The 17,898-nt window shown below is 41.2% G+C and overlaps 1 protein-coding gene across 1 annotated transcript in view; it reads left to right on the top strand.

Moving 5' to 3' along the window:
• Positions 1 to 10,438: 10,438 nt before the first annotated feature.
• The window catches only part of LAMC1 (laminin subunit gamma 1), a 128,374-nt gene continuing 120,914 nt past the window's right edge, over positions 10,439 to 17,898 (top strand). Inside the window, exon 1 of the mRNA XM_060643753.3 lies at positions 10,439 to 10,963. Coding sequence (XP_060499736.1) covers positions 10,549 to 10,963 — 415 coding nt within the window. The 5' untranslated portion in view covers positions 10,439 to 10,548. The remainder of the gene's footprint in view (positions 10,964 to 17,898) is intronic.

Here is a 17,898-nt window from a genome sequence, read left to right as displayed (position 1 = left end):
AACTCATGGAATGTAGCTGAAAGTGGTGTTTAGAGGAAAATTTATGTCCTTAAACACACGTATAAGGGGGGAAATGGCTGAAATTAATTATCTAAGATTTCAGTCAAGAAATTAGAATGGGAGGGGCACCTGGGTGGCTCAGTCAATTAAGCATCTGACTCTTGGTTTTGGCTCAGGTCCTGATCTCACGGTTCATGAGTTTGAGCTCCACATGGGGCTCTGTGCTGATAGTGCTGAGCCAGCTTGGAATCCTCTCTCTCCCCCCACCTCTCTCTGCTCCTCCCCTGCTTGTGTTCTCTCTTTCTCTCTCTCTCTCTCTCTCTCTCAAAATAAACTTTAAAAAGTTAAAAAGTAAAAAGAAATCAGAACAAGATATCAAACTCAAAGTTGAAGGAAGAAGATAATAAAAAGAAGAAATGAGTAACATGGTAAACAAACAATAAAGAAAAATTTAAAAACCAAAAGCTGGTAATTTATAATAATTAAACTGACAGATCTAGTAAGTTAAAGGAGAGAACATACCAATTTTAGGAATAAAGTTCCTGCCATCATTAAAAAGAGAATAAGAGGCTATTATGAGTAACTTTATGCCAATAAATTTGAAATGTAGATGAGATTGACAAATTCCTTGAAAAATACAAGTTACTAAAACTGACTATAGAAGAAATAGAAAATTTAAATATTTATTTATTTATTTACCTATCTATTTATTTATTTTTAAATTCCTTTGAGCTGTCAGCACAAAGTCTGCTATAGGGCTTGAACCCACAAACCATGAGATCATGACCTGAGCTGAAGTTGGATGCTCAATCGGCTAAGCCACTCAGATGCCCCAATTCTATATTTATTTTTAAAATAATCCACAATTAAAATGTCTTCTCCTCTTTTACCCCCCCACCAAAAAACAAAAACAAAAACAAACAAAACCAGAAACAGATGGCTTCACTGGTGGATGATTTCAAGCATTTAAAGATGAAATAACACTTAAAATAATTCTTCTAGAGTAAAAAAATAAGAATACTTCCCATCTTGTTTTGTAAAGCCAACATAATCTTGGTACTAAATCCTGACAGGGATGTAAGAAAAGGGGGAGGGGGGGACATAAGAGGGCAATTTCTCTCATTAACATAGATTTTAAAATCCTAAATATAACATTAGAAATTAAGCTCAGTGTAAGGTAAAAAAAATAATAGCATAACCAAACTGGGTTTATTTCAGGAATACAAGGTTGGTTTAGCATTTAATAAATAAATGAATGCAATTCAGCACATTAACAAACATAGTAATATATGGTTTGGATAATAGAAAAGTCATGAGCATTTCAGTAGATGCAGAAAAATCATGACCAATTCCAACATTTATTCATAATTTAAAAGATAAAATCTCTCATCAAACTAGTAATATAATAGAAATTCCTTAATCTGATAAACAGTAAATATAGAAAATGTACAACAGATATTATACTTGTGAAATGTTGAAAACTTTCCCCCTGAGATCAGGAACAAGATGAAGATGCCCACTTTCACCATTTCTGTTCAACGTTATACTAGATGTTCTAATCAGTGCAAGTAGAGAAGTAAAAGAACTAAAAGGTATTAAAAAGGAAAATAAGAAATAACCTGTCAGTATACATAGATGACTTAATTGTGCAGATAAAAAATTTTTAAATGATTTACAAACTATTGGAAATAAAAGTGAATTTCGCAAGGTTGGTCAATTGCTGGATATAAGGCCAATATAAGAAAATCAATTCTCTTTTTATATTCTAGGAATAAACAATAGGATAAAAAAAAAAAGCAAATACCTAGAAAAATATTTAATAAAAAATGTGCCAGTTTCTACACAGAAAATAATAAAAGAGTACCAAGATAATCTAAAGAAGACCTAAGAAATGGAGAGATATACCTAAATATCTACATCTAAATATTTGTATTATGCATAGATATTAAGACATGGAAGATTCAATGCTGTATAGACGTCGTTCATCCCAAATTAATATATAGGTTGAATGGAATCATAAACAAAATTCAGGGTAGATTTTTTTTTAGTAGAAATTGGTACAAGCCAGGGAGAGGGAGAGAGAGAATCTTAAGCAGCCTCCATGCTCAGCGCAGAACCCAGCTGGGCACTTGACCCTACTACCCTGGAATCATGACCTGAGCTGAAATCAAGAGTCCGACACTCAATCAACTGAGCACCCAGGAGCCCTGCCAATTCTAAAATTAGACGGAAATGCAAAGGGCCAAGAATAAACACCATGGTCTTTAAGAAGAAAAAAAAGGGGGTTGGAGAACTTACCCTACTGGATATCAAAACTTATTATTAAGCTACAATAAAACAAAATACAGATGTTTGAAACAGACTACTTGAGTGTTTGGTGACAAAGTTCATAGTGCAGCCTAGTAGAGGAAAGAATAGTCTCATCAATAATGGTGATTTAGTGATAGGGTTGCCATATGGAAAAAATATATTTTGATCTCTACCTCATACTGTAAACAAAAATCAATGCTAGGTGGATTAAAGATTGATTTTAATTTTTTAAAAGTTTTTATTATTTATTTATTTAGAGAGAGTGGGATAGGGGCAAAGAGAGGGAGAGAGAGAATCCAAGCAGGCTCCACACTGTCAGTATAGAACCCAACATGGGGCTCGATCCCACAAACTGTGAGATCATGACCTGAGCTGAAATCAAGAGTTGGATGCCTAACCAACTAAGCCACCCAGGCACCCCTTAATGATTTAAATGTCAAAGATAAGACAAAATTTCCAGATCACAGCACAGGAGGATATGCTAATATCCTTAACAATTTTAAACAAATAAAAATAGCACTAGTCTTCAAGTTCAAAATTAGATTACATTTAAATTAGGTATTTCTTTCATCAAAGGACACCCTTAAATGAAATGGTAAAATATCTGTGACTTTTGCTTCAGAATAATTAAATGGTGATGGGAGGGGGCGAGGCGGGATAGAAATATGAAAGCATAGCTGAAACTAGATTGGTTGTATATCTTGTTTTTGAAACTGGGGTTTTATTGCATACTTCTTCCACTTTTATTTATGTTTGAATTTTCCCATAAATAAAAGTTTAAAAACAAGAGACACTATTAAAAAGGGAAAAGACAAACCGGAGTGAAAGAAGTTACTTACAATACATAGAACCAGGAAAGGGGCCTATGTCTAAAATGTATGAAGAATACCTACACAAGGGGTTGCCTGGGTGGTTCAGTGGTTGAGCATCCAACTTCGGCCAGGTCATGATCTCACACCTCATGGGTTCGAGCCCCGCATTAGGCTCTCTGCTGTCACCACGAGCCAACTTCAAATCCTCTGTCTCTCTCTCTCTACCCTTCCCCTTCTCACACACTCTCTCTCAAACATAAATAAACATTAAAAAAAAAAAAAAGAATACCTACACATGATTAAGGAAAAGACATTCAACTCAACAGAAAAATGAACAAAAACAAGTGAGAAGGCACAAAAGAGGATTTTAACCCAAATGGTTAAAAAAACAAAGGAAAATGATGTCAGTCTAATTAGTAATTAAAGAATTAGAAATTAAAGCCACAATTCAATACTCACATTCAATGGCATAAGTAATTTATCATTTGTTTATATATTTATAATATACACACATGTAATACACACACACACACACATACATACTGGAGTGACAGGCCCTCGAGTTCAGCACCAGTACCATAATGATGTTAACCTAGAATGGTGAAGATTAAAAACATTGACAATACCAAGTGTTGGTGAGCAGGTGGTGTAACCAAAACTCTCATACACAGTTGGTAGGTGAGAATTTTGGTACAACTAATTTGGAAAAGAGTTTAGGAATATCACCAAATTTGAATATGCCTATCCCTATAACTCAGCAATTCCATTCCTAGCTAGATACCCTTAAACGTGTGTGTGTGTGTGTGTGTGTGTGTGTGTGTATCTCCAAAGGACAAGTAAGAATTTCAGTAGTAACAAGTAATATTATTCATAATAGCTGGAAACTGGAAATGACTGAAGTGTCAACAAACAATAGAATGAATAAACAATCATAGTTTATTTATGTTATAGAACACCACGCAATAAAGAAAAATAATGAACTATTGCTACATACATCAATATAGATGCATATAAAAAACACAATATTGGTCAAAAGAAGCCACCCATATATAAAATACAAACTGTGTGATTTTACTTAAATAGCCTTCAAAAATGAGCAAAACTGATCTAATATTACTGTGGAGGACAGAAGAATAGATATCACATATGGGACTTGTGGATTAGGGCAGGATGATTGTCGAGGGACAGGATGGGGCTTTTGGATTAGGACAATATTCTGTTTCTGGACCTGGGTAGTGATTACAGAAGTGTTTGCACTTTGTGATATGAGCTATCGAACTGTACCCTTTGAATTTGATACAAATTCAAAGGGTTTTTTGATATGTAGATTGTACTTCAATAAGGATGTCTATTAAAACAGGAGAATGAGAGGGAATTCTGATAGATGAAAAAGTCACTTCAGTGTAGCAGAATTGTGAGTGAATTTAAAAAAAAAAATCTTGCTTTTAATTTGGTTGTTACAATAAATAAAATTTGGGTGGGATAAAAAGTAATGTAGCCTTTGTTCAAATGCAAACTGGAGATGGGAGACCCTTGAATTCTGGGCCAAGACCACAATCATTTCAGCCAGAAAAAATTTTAGAGCTGCTATCAGAACAGCCTCCCAAAGAATCTTGCTCAAAAAGCTGTGAACTTCTAATTTTGAACAATATAGTTTCCAGGTACATCCTCCAAATAAAACCCCACAAACCTACTGCAATATATATCTGAGTAGTTGAATAAGGAAATGAACTATTAGACAATTAAATGTTGAAAGAAAACTACTAATAATAACTTTGGTTTTGAAAGAACCTCTCTTTCTTCTTTTTTTAGAGTTGAATTTTTAAAATTGAGGTATAATTGGGGCACCTGGGTGTCTCAGTCGGTTAAGCATCCGACTTCGGCTCAGGTCATGGTCTCACCGTTCGTGGGTTTGAGCCCCGCGTTGGGCTCTGTGCTGACAGCTCCGGAACCTGAAGTCTACTTCGGATTCTGTCTCCCTCTCTCTCTGCCCCTTCCCCGATCGCTCGCGTGCGCGTGCTCTCTCTCTCTCTCTCAAAAATAAACATTAAAAAGATTTTAAGTTGAGGTATAATTGACATATAACATTAGTTTCAGGTATACAGCATAATGGTTTGATATTTGTATCTCTTGCAAAATGGTCACCACAATATGTCTAGTTAACATCCATCACCATTTACAGATACATTTTTTTCCCTTGTGATGAGAACTTTTAATATTACATTATTACATTGTGATGAGAGCTTTTAGGAGCTACTCTCCTAGCAACCTTCAAATATGCAATACGGTATTATTAAAAAAATTTTTTTTTGTTTATTTATTTTTGAGAGACAGAGAGAGAGCAAGAATGGGGGAGGAGCAGAGAGAGACACACACACAGAATCCAAAGCAGGCTTCAGGCTCTGAGCTGTTGGCACAGGGCTCAAACCCATGAACCGTGAGATCATGACGCTTAACCGACTGAACCACCCAGGCACCCCCAATACAGTAGTATTAACGTTAGTCACCACGCTGTTCTCTGTGGTGGGATACAGTCCACATCTGATTAGCAGAATAACAAAATTTTTGAGACGTGATGTTCTTTGTTCCTTTGATAGGAAGATTTTGGGTTGGGGAGGGATTGGTCTTTGCTCCTCATTTTGAGAAATGTTTCCTTTTTTTATTGCTTTATAATAAAGTTCTAATTTAAATTTTATAAATTATGATGTGTGTACTTCTCTCTTCCTTTTTAAACTAGCATCACAGTATAAAGATGTTCTAAATTGGGAACATGGGGCTGGGTGGGAAGAAAGGGCTTTACTTCATACACGAGGAATCCTGTCTTTACCTGAGCATGGCCACAGCAGATATCTTATCTTGTTATGCTTGGACTTGTACCAAGGATCCATGAAGGATCTATAAACCTAACACAAAGGATTGTGTGCGGTTAGTGTAACTTTGAAGAGGGATATTCTAATTCTCTTCCAGTATCACATTAGTTTTCATCTAATTTAGAATTCCCATTTGATAGCCTAAAATCCTTGGAAGTTCAAGGTAGCTCTTCTTTACACTTGACCCTGATCTTTACACAACAGAAAAGGCAATGGCACTGGATTGGGAACCAAAAAGTGCAGGCTCTAGTCTTGATTTTGCTGCTTACTAGTCTATAGTGATTACTTAATCTCTTTGAGCCTTAGTTTCCTCAACTCTACGTATTTAATATCCCCTGCTTCAGAGTTATTACATTTTTCTTGAAAAGCCTAAGACACAAGGTAAATATAGGCTAACATCATTATGTTAGTAGTAGTCATTGTTATCTTTCGATCTCATTCTAAATTTTTTTTAAAAATCTTTTTTTTTTAACGTTTATTTATTTTTGAGACAGAGAGAGATAGAGCATGAACAGGGGAGGGGCAGAGAGAGAGGGAGACACAGAATCGGAAGCAGGCTCCAGGCTCTGAGCCATCAGCCCAGAGCCCGACGCGGGGCTCGAACTCACGGACTCACAGACCGTGAGATCGTGACCTGAGCCGAAGTCGGACGCTTAACCGACTGAGCCACCCAGGCGCCCCTCTCATTCTAAATTTAAAAGATAAGGCATATAGTATAGTGGTGATTAGTCTTGGGAAAAATACAGGGAAGTGAAGTCAGAATAAGGAATGGGAAAATGAACACATTGGTAAGTACAGATTTTTTAAAAGGGCAAAATTTTGATGTTAAAAGGTCAAATAACCCTTTAAATTATTTTTCTATGCCACACACTCTCACTTTGGATATAGTAGACATCTGTTGTGTTTTTCTACTTGTAACCTGCCCTCTTCTAGAAACAGCAATCTCTTTCCTTGGAGAACTGCTTTTCCCAAACTCCATGGTTTTCTGGTGGGCTGCTTAATGGCATTACTCCATTCAACTGGCTAGAGGTGGGTATGCCTGGGGATTTGCAGGTGACCCCAGCCAGGAAAACCAGCATCCTTCCTTGACATTGTTTACATAGACCCTGATGGGGGAAATCTCTTTTCTCTGGAGTTCTAAGTGGGATTTTTTAAATCTTGGAACTCCTTTGTGTAATAAACAACTCATCCCCTCATTCTACCTTTCTTGCTGCCTAGACACTGGTGGTTGGGAACTAAGATCATCTTTTGAGGGATCTGAAACCATTTCTCCCACATCTTTACACTTTGCTTCTAAACACCACATCTGTTTACTAGATAATGTAGTTTCTAAGCAGTTAAGAACATGTATTAAAGAGACACAGATTTAAAAACAAAAACACCAGGTAACCTTAAGTAAAAGAAAATCTCACACTTTTTTTTTTTTTTTTAAGTTTATTTATTTTAAGAGAGAGAGAGAGCATGGGCTAGTGCATGCAGGGGACAGGCAGAGAGAGAGAGAGAGAGAGAGAGAATCCCAAGTAGGCTCTGAGATGTCAGCACCAGAGAGAGGCCCTTGGGGCTCCATCCCACAAACCATGAGAACCTGAGATCAAGAGTTGGTCGCTTAACCACCCAGGTGCCCCACTTTCACTATTCTTTTAGACCAAGTCTATTTAGTCAACAGTAGAATCTCCAGGTACCTAAAATACTTGTTATCATGAAATAGTTAATTAGCATTTAAATTTTCCAAATTGTTTTAAAAAATTGTTTTAACCTTTGTTTTGTTTGAACTAGGATTCAAACAATGGAGCAAAATGGTTTTGTTGTTGTTGTTGTTTCTTTATCATTAAGCACATGGCCTGGGCCTGGTTACATTTTACCTCTCTTTGAAATAGTTATTTCCTTGAGAGCAATAGAATTTAGAAATTAATTCAAAGTCTCTTCATGTGCTTTACAAATATCAGATGAGGTTCTGGTAATGAAATCATGGGGCAGAAGTAATAGCTTAAAGTTATCCTTGGACATTAGAATCCAAAAGGGAGCCGTGACAAGCAAACACTTATGTTGATTTTGCAACCCTTGGTGTTTCCTTATCTGTTTTGACTTGGTGGAAAACAAAAGGAGACCACCCTTTGGCTTCCCAATATGTAATAGAATATTGAAAATTTCTAATAGCAAATAAATGCATTAATATATTTACCTAAATATATTTATTAAAAATATCTGTAGCTTTATTTACAACATTATCTTTGCCCTATAAGCCTTTGTTCTTAATAAAAGACTGAGAGATAGTACCACCCTCTCTAGGTTTAAATGAGTATGTTTATTTTGCTTCAACTCAAATATGAAAGGATTAAAAGACTGCTATCGACAGCCCCACAACTTTCTTCTCCTAAAGTGGAGATGCCAAAGGATGAGAAGTGAAGAGACTTTTACCCATGTGTGATCTCTGCCCATCTCATCAAATAAATGAACAATATAAGTGATCCACGTAACTGCGAAGCAAGCTCAGCATTTTGACAAGTCCTGTAGACCCCACCCCTGACAACCTGACCATTATCCTTAAAGTTCACCTGGAGCTAACACTGACCCCAATTATAGTAACCTAACATTTACTTATTTCTGATCCGCACTATCCCTCTATTAAAAAGAACTACAGGGTCCAAAACCGGGTATGGGTTTTGTCTGTTTTAGTCGGGTTGGGGTTTTTTTTTTCTTTCCTTGGTTGCCGGGGGGGGGGGGGGGGGGGGGGGGGCATATATTTATTATTCTTACTTTACTATTAAGATCTGGAAAAATTTTAAATAATAATAATAATTAAAGGGGCGCCTGGGTGGCGCAGTCGGTTAAGCGTCCGACTTCAGCCAGGTCACGATCTCGCGGTCCGTGAGTTCGAGCCCCGCGTCAGGCTCTGGGCTGATGGCTCGGAGCCTGGAGCCTGTTTCCGATTCTGTGTCTCCCTCTCTCTCTGCCCCTCCCCCGTTCATGCTCTGTCTCTCTCTGTCCCAAAAATAAATAAAAAACGTTGAAAAAAAAATTAAAATAATAATAATTAAAAAAACCTGTCTCATGGAGCATCCACTACCAGCATCCACTTTGCCTGGGGACTCCAAAGGTTTAAAAACCATCGACCCAGGCCATCCACTTTTACAGCTCCTTTCCTGGTCCTTGCTTGTTGTATCAGCACTGGGTAAGTGCCCAGGTTCTGGGCTGGGACTAAAACTCATGATCTTCTGGCTCAGGTTCTGTGAACTGAGTCATTCTGGCACGGAGAATATTCCGTGACTCAGCAGGCCCGAAAAGGAGGATGTCAGATCCAGATAATTTCGAGTCTTTTAAAGGCAAGATGGGGAACATAAACAACACAGTGGAAGAATTTCACAGTGGGTCTGCGTACCCAGGGGAAAAATGTCATTCCATTCCCAGCCCTTTCACTTCCTTCTCTGCCCCAGTTAAACGGCGGGTTACACTTTAATTTAGAGGCAGGAAATAGCTTCAAAAAATTCATTTTGAGGCTGCGACCAGGCCCTTTATTCTCCGAGGACCGTGTCAATTCCCTGGGCACCCCCGGGGCCTCTCCTTGGAAAGGGTTAGAGGCGGCCCCGCGCAGCAGGGGGCATTCCCGGGGCGGCCGGCGGGGGCCAGGAGCCCGCGGGCAGTTCCCACCGTCAGGTCCCTCGGGGCCCGGCCCCAGAGTGCGGCCGGCTGGACGCAAGGACGGACACCTGGTGGGGCAGAGCTCCGCGCTGTCGCGGCCCGGGTTGGCGCGGGGCCCAAAGGCCGATTCCGAGTGACCTCACCGACCCAGCCTCGCCCCTTCAAGACTCCCTCCGTTGCCCCTTCCCCAACCGGAGTCTTCGGGGACACGGAGCCAGGGGACCCCGGCGCCCAACTCCCACAGGGCGCTGGCTCTCCTTGGCCTCCCCTTCCCTCCCGGCATGCACCGCCCCGCCGCCCCCCCTCCCCCGCTGCCCCCCTCCCGCACTCCCTAGCTCCCCGCCCACCCCTCGCGCCCCTCAAGGCCCCTCCCCCGCGATCGCGCGCCGCGGGCCCGAGCGCGAGATGCCGCCGCCCCCGCCGCCGCCGCCGCCGCCGCCGCCGCCGCCGCCGCCGCCGCCGCGAGTCGCCCGGGCGGACGCTCAGTGCGCGGAGGGCGGGGGAGCAGCTACGGGGGCCGCGGGAGCTGTTGGGAGGAGGCCGGGGCTGGGCTTTCTCCTCCGCCAGACCCCACCCCACCCTGCCGACCCCACCCCCTGCTCCTTCCTCCTCGGGGGCGCGCGCTCGGGCCCGCGCTCGGAAGTCGGGGGTCGGCGCCGAGTGCGGGCAGTGTCCCGGGTGGGTGAGGGAGGCGCGGAGGCGGCGCGCGGGGCAGTGGTCGGCGAGCCGCGCGGTCCTCGCCAGCGGCGCCCACTGGCCCGTCTCTCCGGTACGAGCCGCCGCCACCGCCCGGCGCGCGAGTCCGGCCCCTGGGCCCCGAGGCTCAGCCCGCGGAGCGGCCTCCTGGGGACGCCGCTGGGCGAGAGGAACGCGCCCGCGCCCTTGCGTTCGCCGTGGCCCAGCGCGCGGGCGGCGGGATGAGGGGCAGCGAGCGGGCCGCGCCGGCGCTGCGGCCCCGGGGGCGGCTCTGGCCGGTGTTGGCGGTGCTGGCGGCCGCCGCGGCCGGCTGTGCCCGGGCAGCCATGGACGAGTGCACGGACGAGGGCGGGCGGTCGCAGCGCTGCATGCCCGAGTTCGTCAACGCCGCCTTCAACGTGACCGTGGTGGCCACCAACACGTGCGGGGCTCCGCCCGAGGAGTACTGTGTGCAGACCGGGGTGACCGGGGTCACCAAGTCCTGTCACCTGTGCGACGCCGGGCAGCCCCACCTGCAGCACGGGGCAGCCTTCCTGACCGACTACAACAACCAGGCCGACACCACCTGGTGGCAAAGCCAGACCATGCTGGCCGGGGTGCAGTACCCCAACTCCATCAACCTCACGCTGCACCTGGGTAAGCGGTGACAGCCCTGTTCCTATTACTGCTCGCCGGCAGCGCAGCCGCCCGGTCACCTCCACGCCGTGGCCCAGCCTGCGGGGCTCAGACAGCTGCGGGCTGGCTCTGTGCGTCCCAGCATGGGCCACACATATTCCCTCCTCCAACTTCTAAACTGGATCTAGCACTTAACATTCCGCGAGGGCCAAGATGCTTCGCTGTAGCATCTCTGTTTGCTTTTCTACTCTTTCGAACTTAACCGGATTCTCGCTCGCTTAGTGATTCGCCGTTTGGGCTGTTTTGTCCCTCTTTTTTTTGAAGCGTTAATCAGAAACCCCTATTCTCGCTTTTCTCCCTCCTAGCGGGGCCATCTCCGCGCATTCTTGGGTCAGAGATAGGAAGGTCCACCTTAAGCACTTTTATCTTGTTTAAATGCCCCTCTCCCTGGGTTTGAGCGTGATTGCTGTTTGCTCTATTGAATAAGCTGGAAAGGAAAGGGTCTCTAGTGCAGGGAATTTGAGGGAAGCAAATGTCTTTACTACCGGTATGGCCTACGCGTAATTAAAATATAAATTCACTTTTAAGGTTATTGTTCTTCAAAGTTGTTCAGCTTTAATTAAGGACCACAAAGCTGTTTCACTGCTAATCCTGGTACAGAGAAAACAAAAGAAAGTGTGCACTCACTGTAATTTCTGGCCACAGTTTGGTCCCTGGGTAAAAAGGCTCTCCTTACTGGATTTCCTTTTACTTTGATTCAAAACAAGAGTAGAAACCTTTTAGAAATCAGGAAAAGGATGTATAGAAAAGTTTATTGCTCAGTAGTGGATAAAGATGGACATGTTTATCCTAAGGTATCAAAATCATTTTTGATCCTAATAAGTTTTTCTTCACTGAAATAGAGAAATAAGCAGAATAATTCATTATTGTGTTTAACAGTAAAATATGTGTGAGAAACTGGCACCTGATTTGCAGAGCTTCAATCCCTATCGCAGTGAAAGAATTGATTTTACTGGCCTCTGGTAGGAGAACATAGGGCCCAAATAGTTCTTTTGGTCATGGTTTTGCATTTTTCTTTCCACTGCTCTCTGGCACATTAAACTTTACATAAGTGGCAAGATTCCAGAGGAAGAATATAACTTACAAAAAGTGCTTTGAAAAGTAGTCAAACTACTGTGTGTGGAGTAAGTTTTAGAAAAGGAGTGTTTAGCACTATTTTATTTCTAGACAAGTTATTAGGAAGATGAACTTTGGGAAAATGAGTTCATAAAGTGAAACTCTGAGGCACCTGTTTTCAGAGATGGAAGAAGCAAACTGTTGCTTCAGTGTTTTAAAGGTATTGGAAATGCATAGAACCAGCAGCGTCTTGGAACAGGTGCCTCCCCAGGACACAGCAAGAGTCCTAGGATCTTCTAAAACTTTGTGGGGATGCTGACTCTTTAGACAGCTATATTCTCTTATGTACTGTATATTTTTAAGCAAATGTAATTTGACCAAAATTATTTTTATTATTTTTAAGTTTATTTATTTATTTTGAGGGGGGGAGGAGGGGCACAGAGAGGGAGAGAAAGAATCCCAAGTAGGCTCCATGCCATCAGCACGGAGCCTGATGCGAGGCTCATACCCCAGAACCATGAGATCATGACCTGAGCCAAAAGCAAGAGTCGGACACTTAACTGACTGACTGAGCTCCCCAGGTGCCCCTGTATCCAATTATTTTTGTTGAAATTTTAACTTATTAAAATTTCTGTGTTGTATTTTGAATGCCTACAAAGTCTTATTTAACTATTTTTAAATAGTAAAATTTCAAAGCAAAAGCATTTGCTTGATGTTTCAAAGTGCCTGAGATTCAATAGAAAATTTCTGAATAAGAATCTGTTATGTAGGTTAAAGTTGGGCTGTCAGTCTTGGCCTTCTGAGTTTTCTGCTGTGGGTACTATGTAGCACAAGGTTATTTCAGGTGATTGCAGAGGTGGGTAAATTACCCAAAGATTACTTCTTTGTTACAAAGGTAACTGGTGGGTAAGACGGTAACAGTAGGTTGTTACTGTTGGGGAGCAGATATATTAATTTTGAGTCATGGTGATTTAAAGGTCAAAAGAAATCTTAGAGGTCACCTAGTTAGGACTCTTACAGGACTTTGTACTCTAAAAATGTTTTATGCTTGGACTTGTTTTTGCCGAAAAAGTCTTCAGCTTTTGGTAATAATTCGTGGTAAGTGAAGTTCATAAAACCAAGGGTTCAAATAAAGTTATTTAAAATAGTTTCCATATGAATAGTGCAATTAACTGTAAAAACATTTACTTGAAACTTTTTAGGTAGACAATTTCTAAAAATTTGAGTAGAACTTATTGTACTTTTTCTTGGATCAGAAATGATGTCCTGGAGGAAATTGTGTGTGATGGAAAAGGTGGAAAAGAAGGGAGACTTGTGTAGTGGGGTTGATGTCTCAATCTCTCTCTCTCTCTTTCTCTCTCTTTCTCCTCCCTGCCCCCCAGCCCGTCTCCTTTTCCCTGCTCCTTTTTTAATGACAAGGATATATGTACACATGCAGGTTATGATCTATAATTTATAGAAAGGGCTTTATGTATCATTGTGTGTTTTCATGGTCAGCATATTCAGTCCCTAACTTTAGTTACTCCATGGGCTCTAGCTAGCTGTTTCCCATGAATTCAAGTACCATGACTGTTTGTGCATCTATTAAATCTCCCATCCAGTTCAAATTTCACATACCCTTAAGCAAGTGATGCATATTGTGCTTTGCCCTTACAGAGCCTGTGAAACTTGAAGTGAGCAGGGTGAAAGATGCAGGACTAGCCAGCACTTTGCTCTCTTCCTTTTTGATGTTGAACTTAAACACAGTAAACTTTAAAATGAGCAGAGTCAGATTGCACTTAAGTCGCTATAAGAAACATACATGTTTTGGCATTAATCATAAGTCATTTTTTTTTCTTGTAAAAATAAAACATGACATGGTGAATTGAAATAGTTAAAGATAATGACTAGTGAGTCTCTTCCTCTTCAACTGCTAAGTTGTAGGAGACCACCAGTTTCTCATGTAGCCTTCCAGAAACTTTTCATGCATACACATGTATCTATAAAATTATATGTTATCCTTTTAACTGCTACCATTGTGTGTGTGGGGGGGGGGGGGGGTAAGGCATATTCTAACTGATAGCAAGGACCAATTAGATCATTGTACCATTATCAACACTAGTACAAAAGCCAGGAAAATCAGTGTTGATTCTGAAAGCAGCCATGTCTTAAACACCATATACAGTAATCCAGGGTGCAAAGTATCCTCAGATATAATCACATAAAGTTGCTGTGGGAACAAGAATTGCATTTTTTGCCTGTTGTGGAGAGAAAGCTCAGCCAGGCACCCTTTTCTAAAAAGAATTCTTATTTTGCATTCAACTTCTGGATCTTCTTTCCTAACTTTCTATATGGATTATTTGACTGCTACTCAAAAGTTTGGCTTTTGTGTTTTATAAGTTATAATAAGTTTTATTAGTATCAGTGGGATAGTCGATAGTAAGATTGTAGCTGAGGATTTGCCTTATATTAAACAGCCTTTTTAATTAACTTGATAGTCATTGCAGATGGAAACTTGGCAGGCTGGGTCTTAATTTCGGAGGAAGGTAGCTTTCCCCCTTTCTGAAAACAATTAGATTAAGGAAGAGAGTGCCTATAAACCAACTCAATCAAAGTTTATGGAACTCCTAAAATTTACACCAAGACCAGATTTGTTTCCAACCTCCTCTAAGCTTTAGGACCAAACAGTGATTAAATGATACTTTTTAGCTAATATTTAGCTAAATATCCTTTTTGTGTGTCTATGTCAGAATAATTGATAATATAAGGATATTACATTTTATTCTGTTTCATTCTTTCAGTGTACATTTAAAATTAAACAGCTGTTTTTGTTTTTGTTTTTGTTTTTTTCCCCCCAGGACAGTCTTTGCCAGGTAGGTTCTAACTGTGTCAGGGAATAGTTCACTCTGGTGACTTCACTGTGGTATTTGCGTACCCTGAGGGGACACTATTTTAGTTTGTCTCACAAAGGCCTGATTTACATTTTGCAGGTTTCAACTTGAGAAGTTAGGGAGCTCTTCTTTAATGGCCAGTGGTTGTTGAACACGGTTTTATAAAGTTGCTGTTGGCTCTTTTCCTTTTCTACAATTCACTGCTTTTTCTGTGTATAATCTTCTCCAGGTTTCTAAAGCATTCAGAGAAACAATTTACACTTTAGGAGAGAAGTTGGAACTATAAGCACCCCCCCCCCCCCCCATTATTTTGTCATTGGTCACATTTGTGGGAGGATTGGTTTGACTATTTCAATTCTAAATCCTTTTAGGAAGTTGGATATGCCTTCTGCTATGTGCCCCCCCCCCCCCCCCCCCCCCCGCCGTGCATATGTTCTCATGTTACTGCCAAATAGTCTGCAAACATTTTTTAAATACCTACTAAATACATAGCATAGTACCTGATAGAAAAGGTGTATAAGATTGAAGGTCCCATTTTTCAGAAGTTTACACTATTAGATGGAATTTTTGCATTCTGTTGTAATGACAATAGTAAGTCAAGAGTGCCTTTATAATAGTTTACAGTTTATGAAACCTCCAGTTTATTTTATCATTGATTAGATTTCCACAACTCAGTGAGGGCAAAGATCAGGATTCTGAGGTTATGATTTGCCAAAAGTCATGGTGGAGGGGTAGGTTTTTGACTCTTTAGTCTAATGCACTAGGCCCTGTAGTTCTTAGCTTCTCTAACAGATCTCTCCAAAGAAGGACTGCTTTATTCCAGGCCAGCTTTAAAATACAAGTTCATGTACACAGTGATTCAGAAATACCAGACTCCTTTGGTTTTCCTCCTTTTCACTCTATTCTTTTTCACTTATATTTTTGGATTCTCCCCCCGCCCCCCCCCCCCCCGCCTTTATTTTCCCCATGCGACTCACTCTCCTTGAATGAATTCCTCTTAATCTCAAGGCTTTCTTTACTGTTTGCAAATATCAATTCTAAACTTGTATCTCTAGCCCAGCTCTTTCTCCAGTCCTGAAGACTTGTTGGACATGATCAGTTTGGGATGTCCAGAGACCGTGTTCAAAACTACATTCATTCCTCATTGTGTTACCCAACTCAAAGTTGGATCTCAGTGAACACACTACTGTTTAACCCTGAGGCTCTTGACCCAGTCTTTTGCCAAGTCTCCCATAAAAGATAACCAGGCTTGATAGGCTTTCATCAGTAAAATTACTTTGTTTGAAGAGCAGATAGGATCCACTGCTGGAGGCAGGTCAGTTCTGGGCAACTATAACCCCACCCCTTTCTTTCCCACCCATCCTTACTACAATCTGTCCAAGATTGTGCTCTTACCTCCTATATCCAGCCACTGTGTCTCTTGACTCCTCACCTTTATCTCTACCTTATTGTAGCTTTCCATTGAATTTCACCTGGATTACTCCAGTAGCTTTCTAACTAACTGGTGGTCTGTCTGTCCATTTTGCCTCTTCTATTCAGACAGCCACACTTTGGACTGAGTGATGGTTCTGAAATGCAAATCTGATGATGTCATTTCCCAGCTAAAATTCTTCAGTGGTTCCTCAAACCTTTAGGAGAAAGTCCGGACTCCTTGGCATAGCGTACAAGATACTTTAGGATCTGGGCTGTTTTTTTTAACCTCTAGGCTTATGTTTTGTCATTTACATACTTTGGAACTCATCTGCTAGGTATAACCACCTACAGGAATTCTTCCCCAGTTTCTCTGTCTTTTTACCCTTTCCCTCCTTCTCTCAGGCATGGATTAGGTGTGGTGCTCACACCACCCTGCAGGTATCTACTGTAGCACTTATCACGTAGTATTATGTGTTTCTTGATTTGCCTGTTACCACTTCTTGACCATGAAGTCTTTGAAGGCAGGGTCAGGGACTTAGTCTTTTAATTCATTTCAGTGTGACTAACATTAGTTAATTGCTTGTCATTCCTCAGTACCATACAAATTCCTGGATGTACAGTGATTCATAGGACATTGCCCCGACCTCATGGAACTTGTAGCTCAGATGTGGAGACCTGTATCTGTAGACTGGGATGTTGGCAAATTATAGCATTCTGGCCAAATCCAGCCCAGGGTTGCCTCCTGTCTTTGTAGGTACCAGGCAAATGTTTTTACATTTTTTCATTCAAAAATCAAAAGAAGAATGAAATTTTGTGACATGTGAAAATCATGAAATTCAAATTTTGGTATCTATAAAGTTCTGTTGGAACACAGTGAATTTCATTTCTTTTTAAATGTTTTATTTATTTTTGAGAGAGTGCCCATTGGGGAGGGGTAGAGAGAGGGGGGACAGAGGATCCAAAACAGGCTCTGCTCTGAGAGCGGTGAGCCTGATGTGAGGCTCAAACATCAAGATCATGACCTGAGCTGAAGTCGGACACTCAACTGATTGAGCCATCCAGGTCCCCCAGTGAATTCATTTATTAACCTATTGTCTATGCCTGCTTTTATGCTGTAAAGGCAGAGTTGAGTAATTGCATCAGATACTGTAAGTCTAGTCCCTCAAAATCTAAAATATTTCCTCTGTGGGCCTCTACAGCACACATTTTGTGACTTCTGCCCTAGATCTATGCATTCTGTGTTTAATAATAAGTTCTAAGCAAAAAGGTGCATGCACAGAGAGCATTCACTTACCATTTTGATGGAGGCTGGAATTTTTGTATCTCCAGTGCTTAGCAACATGTCTGGTGTAGTGTTCTGTAAATGTATGTAAGTTAGTGAATAAATGAATGTCTGAATTATAAGAAGTCCCAAAACACTGTACATTAATTTAAATTCTTCTCAGCAATATGTTGGAGTTTGTGTGTATTTTTATTAGGGTCATCTATTTTCTTGAGATGTATGCCACTATAATAGCTAATATTAAATATGGTACATGGTTCTTTTATTTCTATAGC

Source organism: Panthera onca, chromosome F1 (assembly GCF_046562875.1).
Source record: "Panthera onca isolate mPanOnc1 chromosome F1, mPanOnc1 haplotype 2, whole genome shotgun sequence".
NCBI classification, from domain to species: domain Eukaryota; kingdom Metazoa; phylum Chordata; class Mammalia; order Carnivora; family Felidae; genus Panthera; species Panthera onca.
The sequence above is the reverse complement of the archived record's forward strand: the minus strand, read 5'-3'. Positions and strand labels throughout refer to the sequence as shown.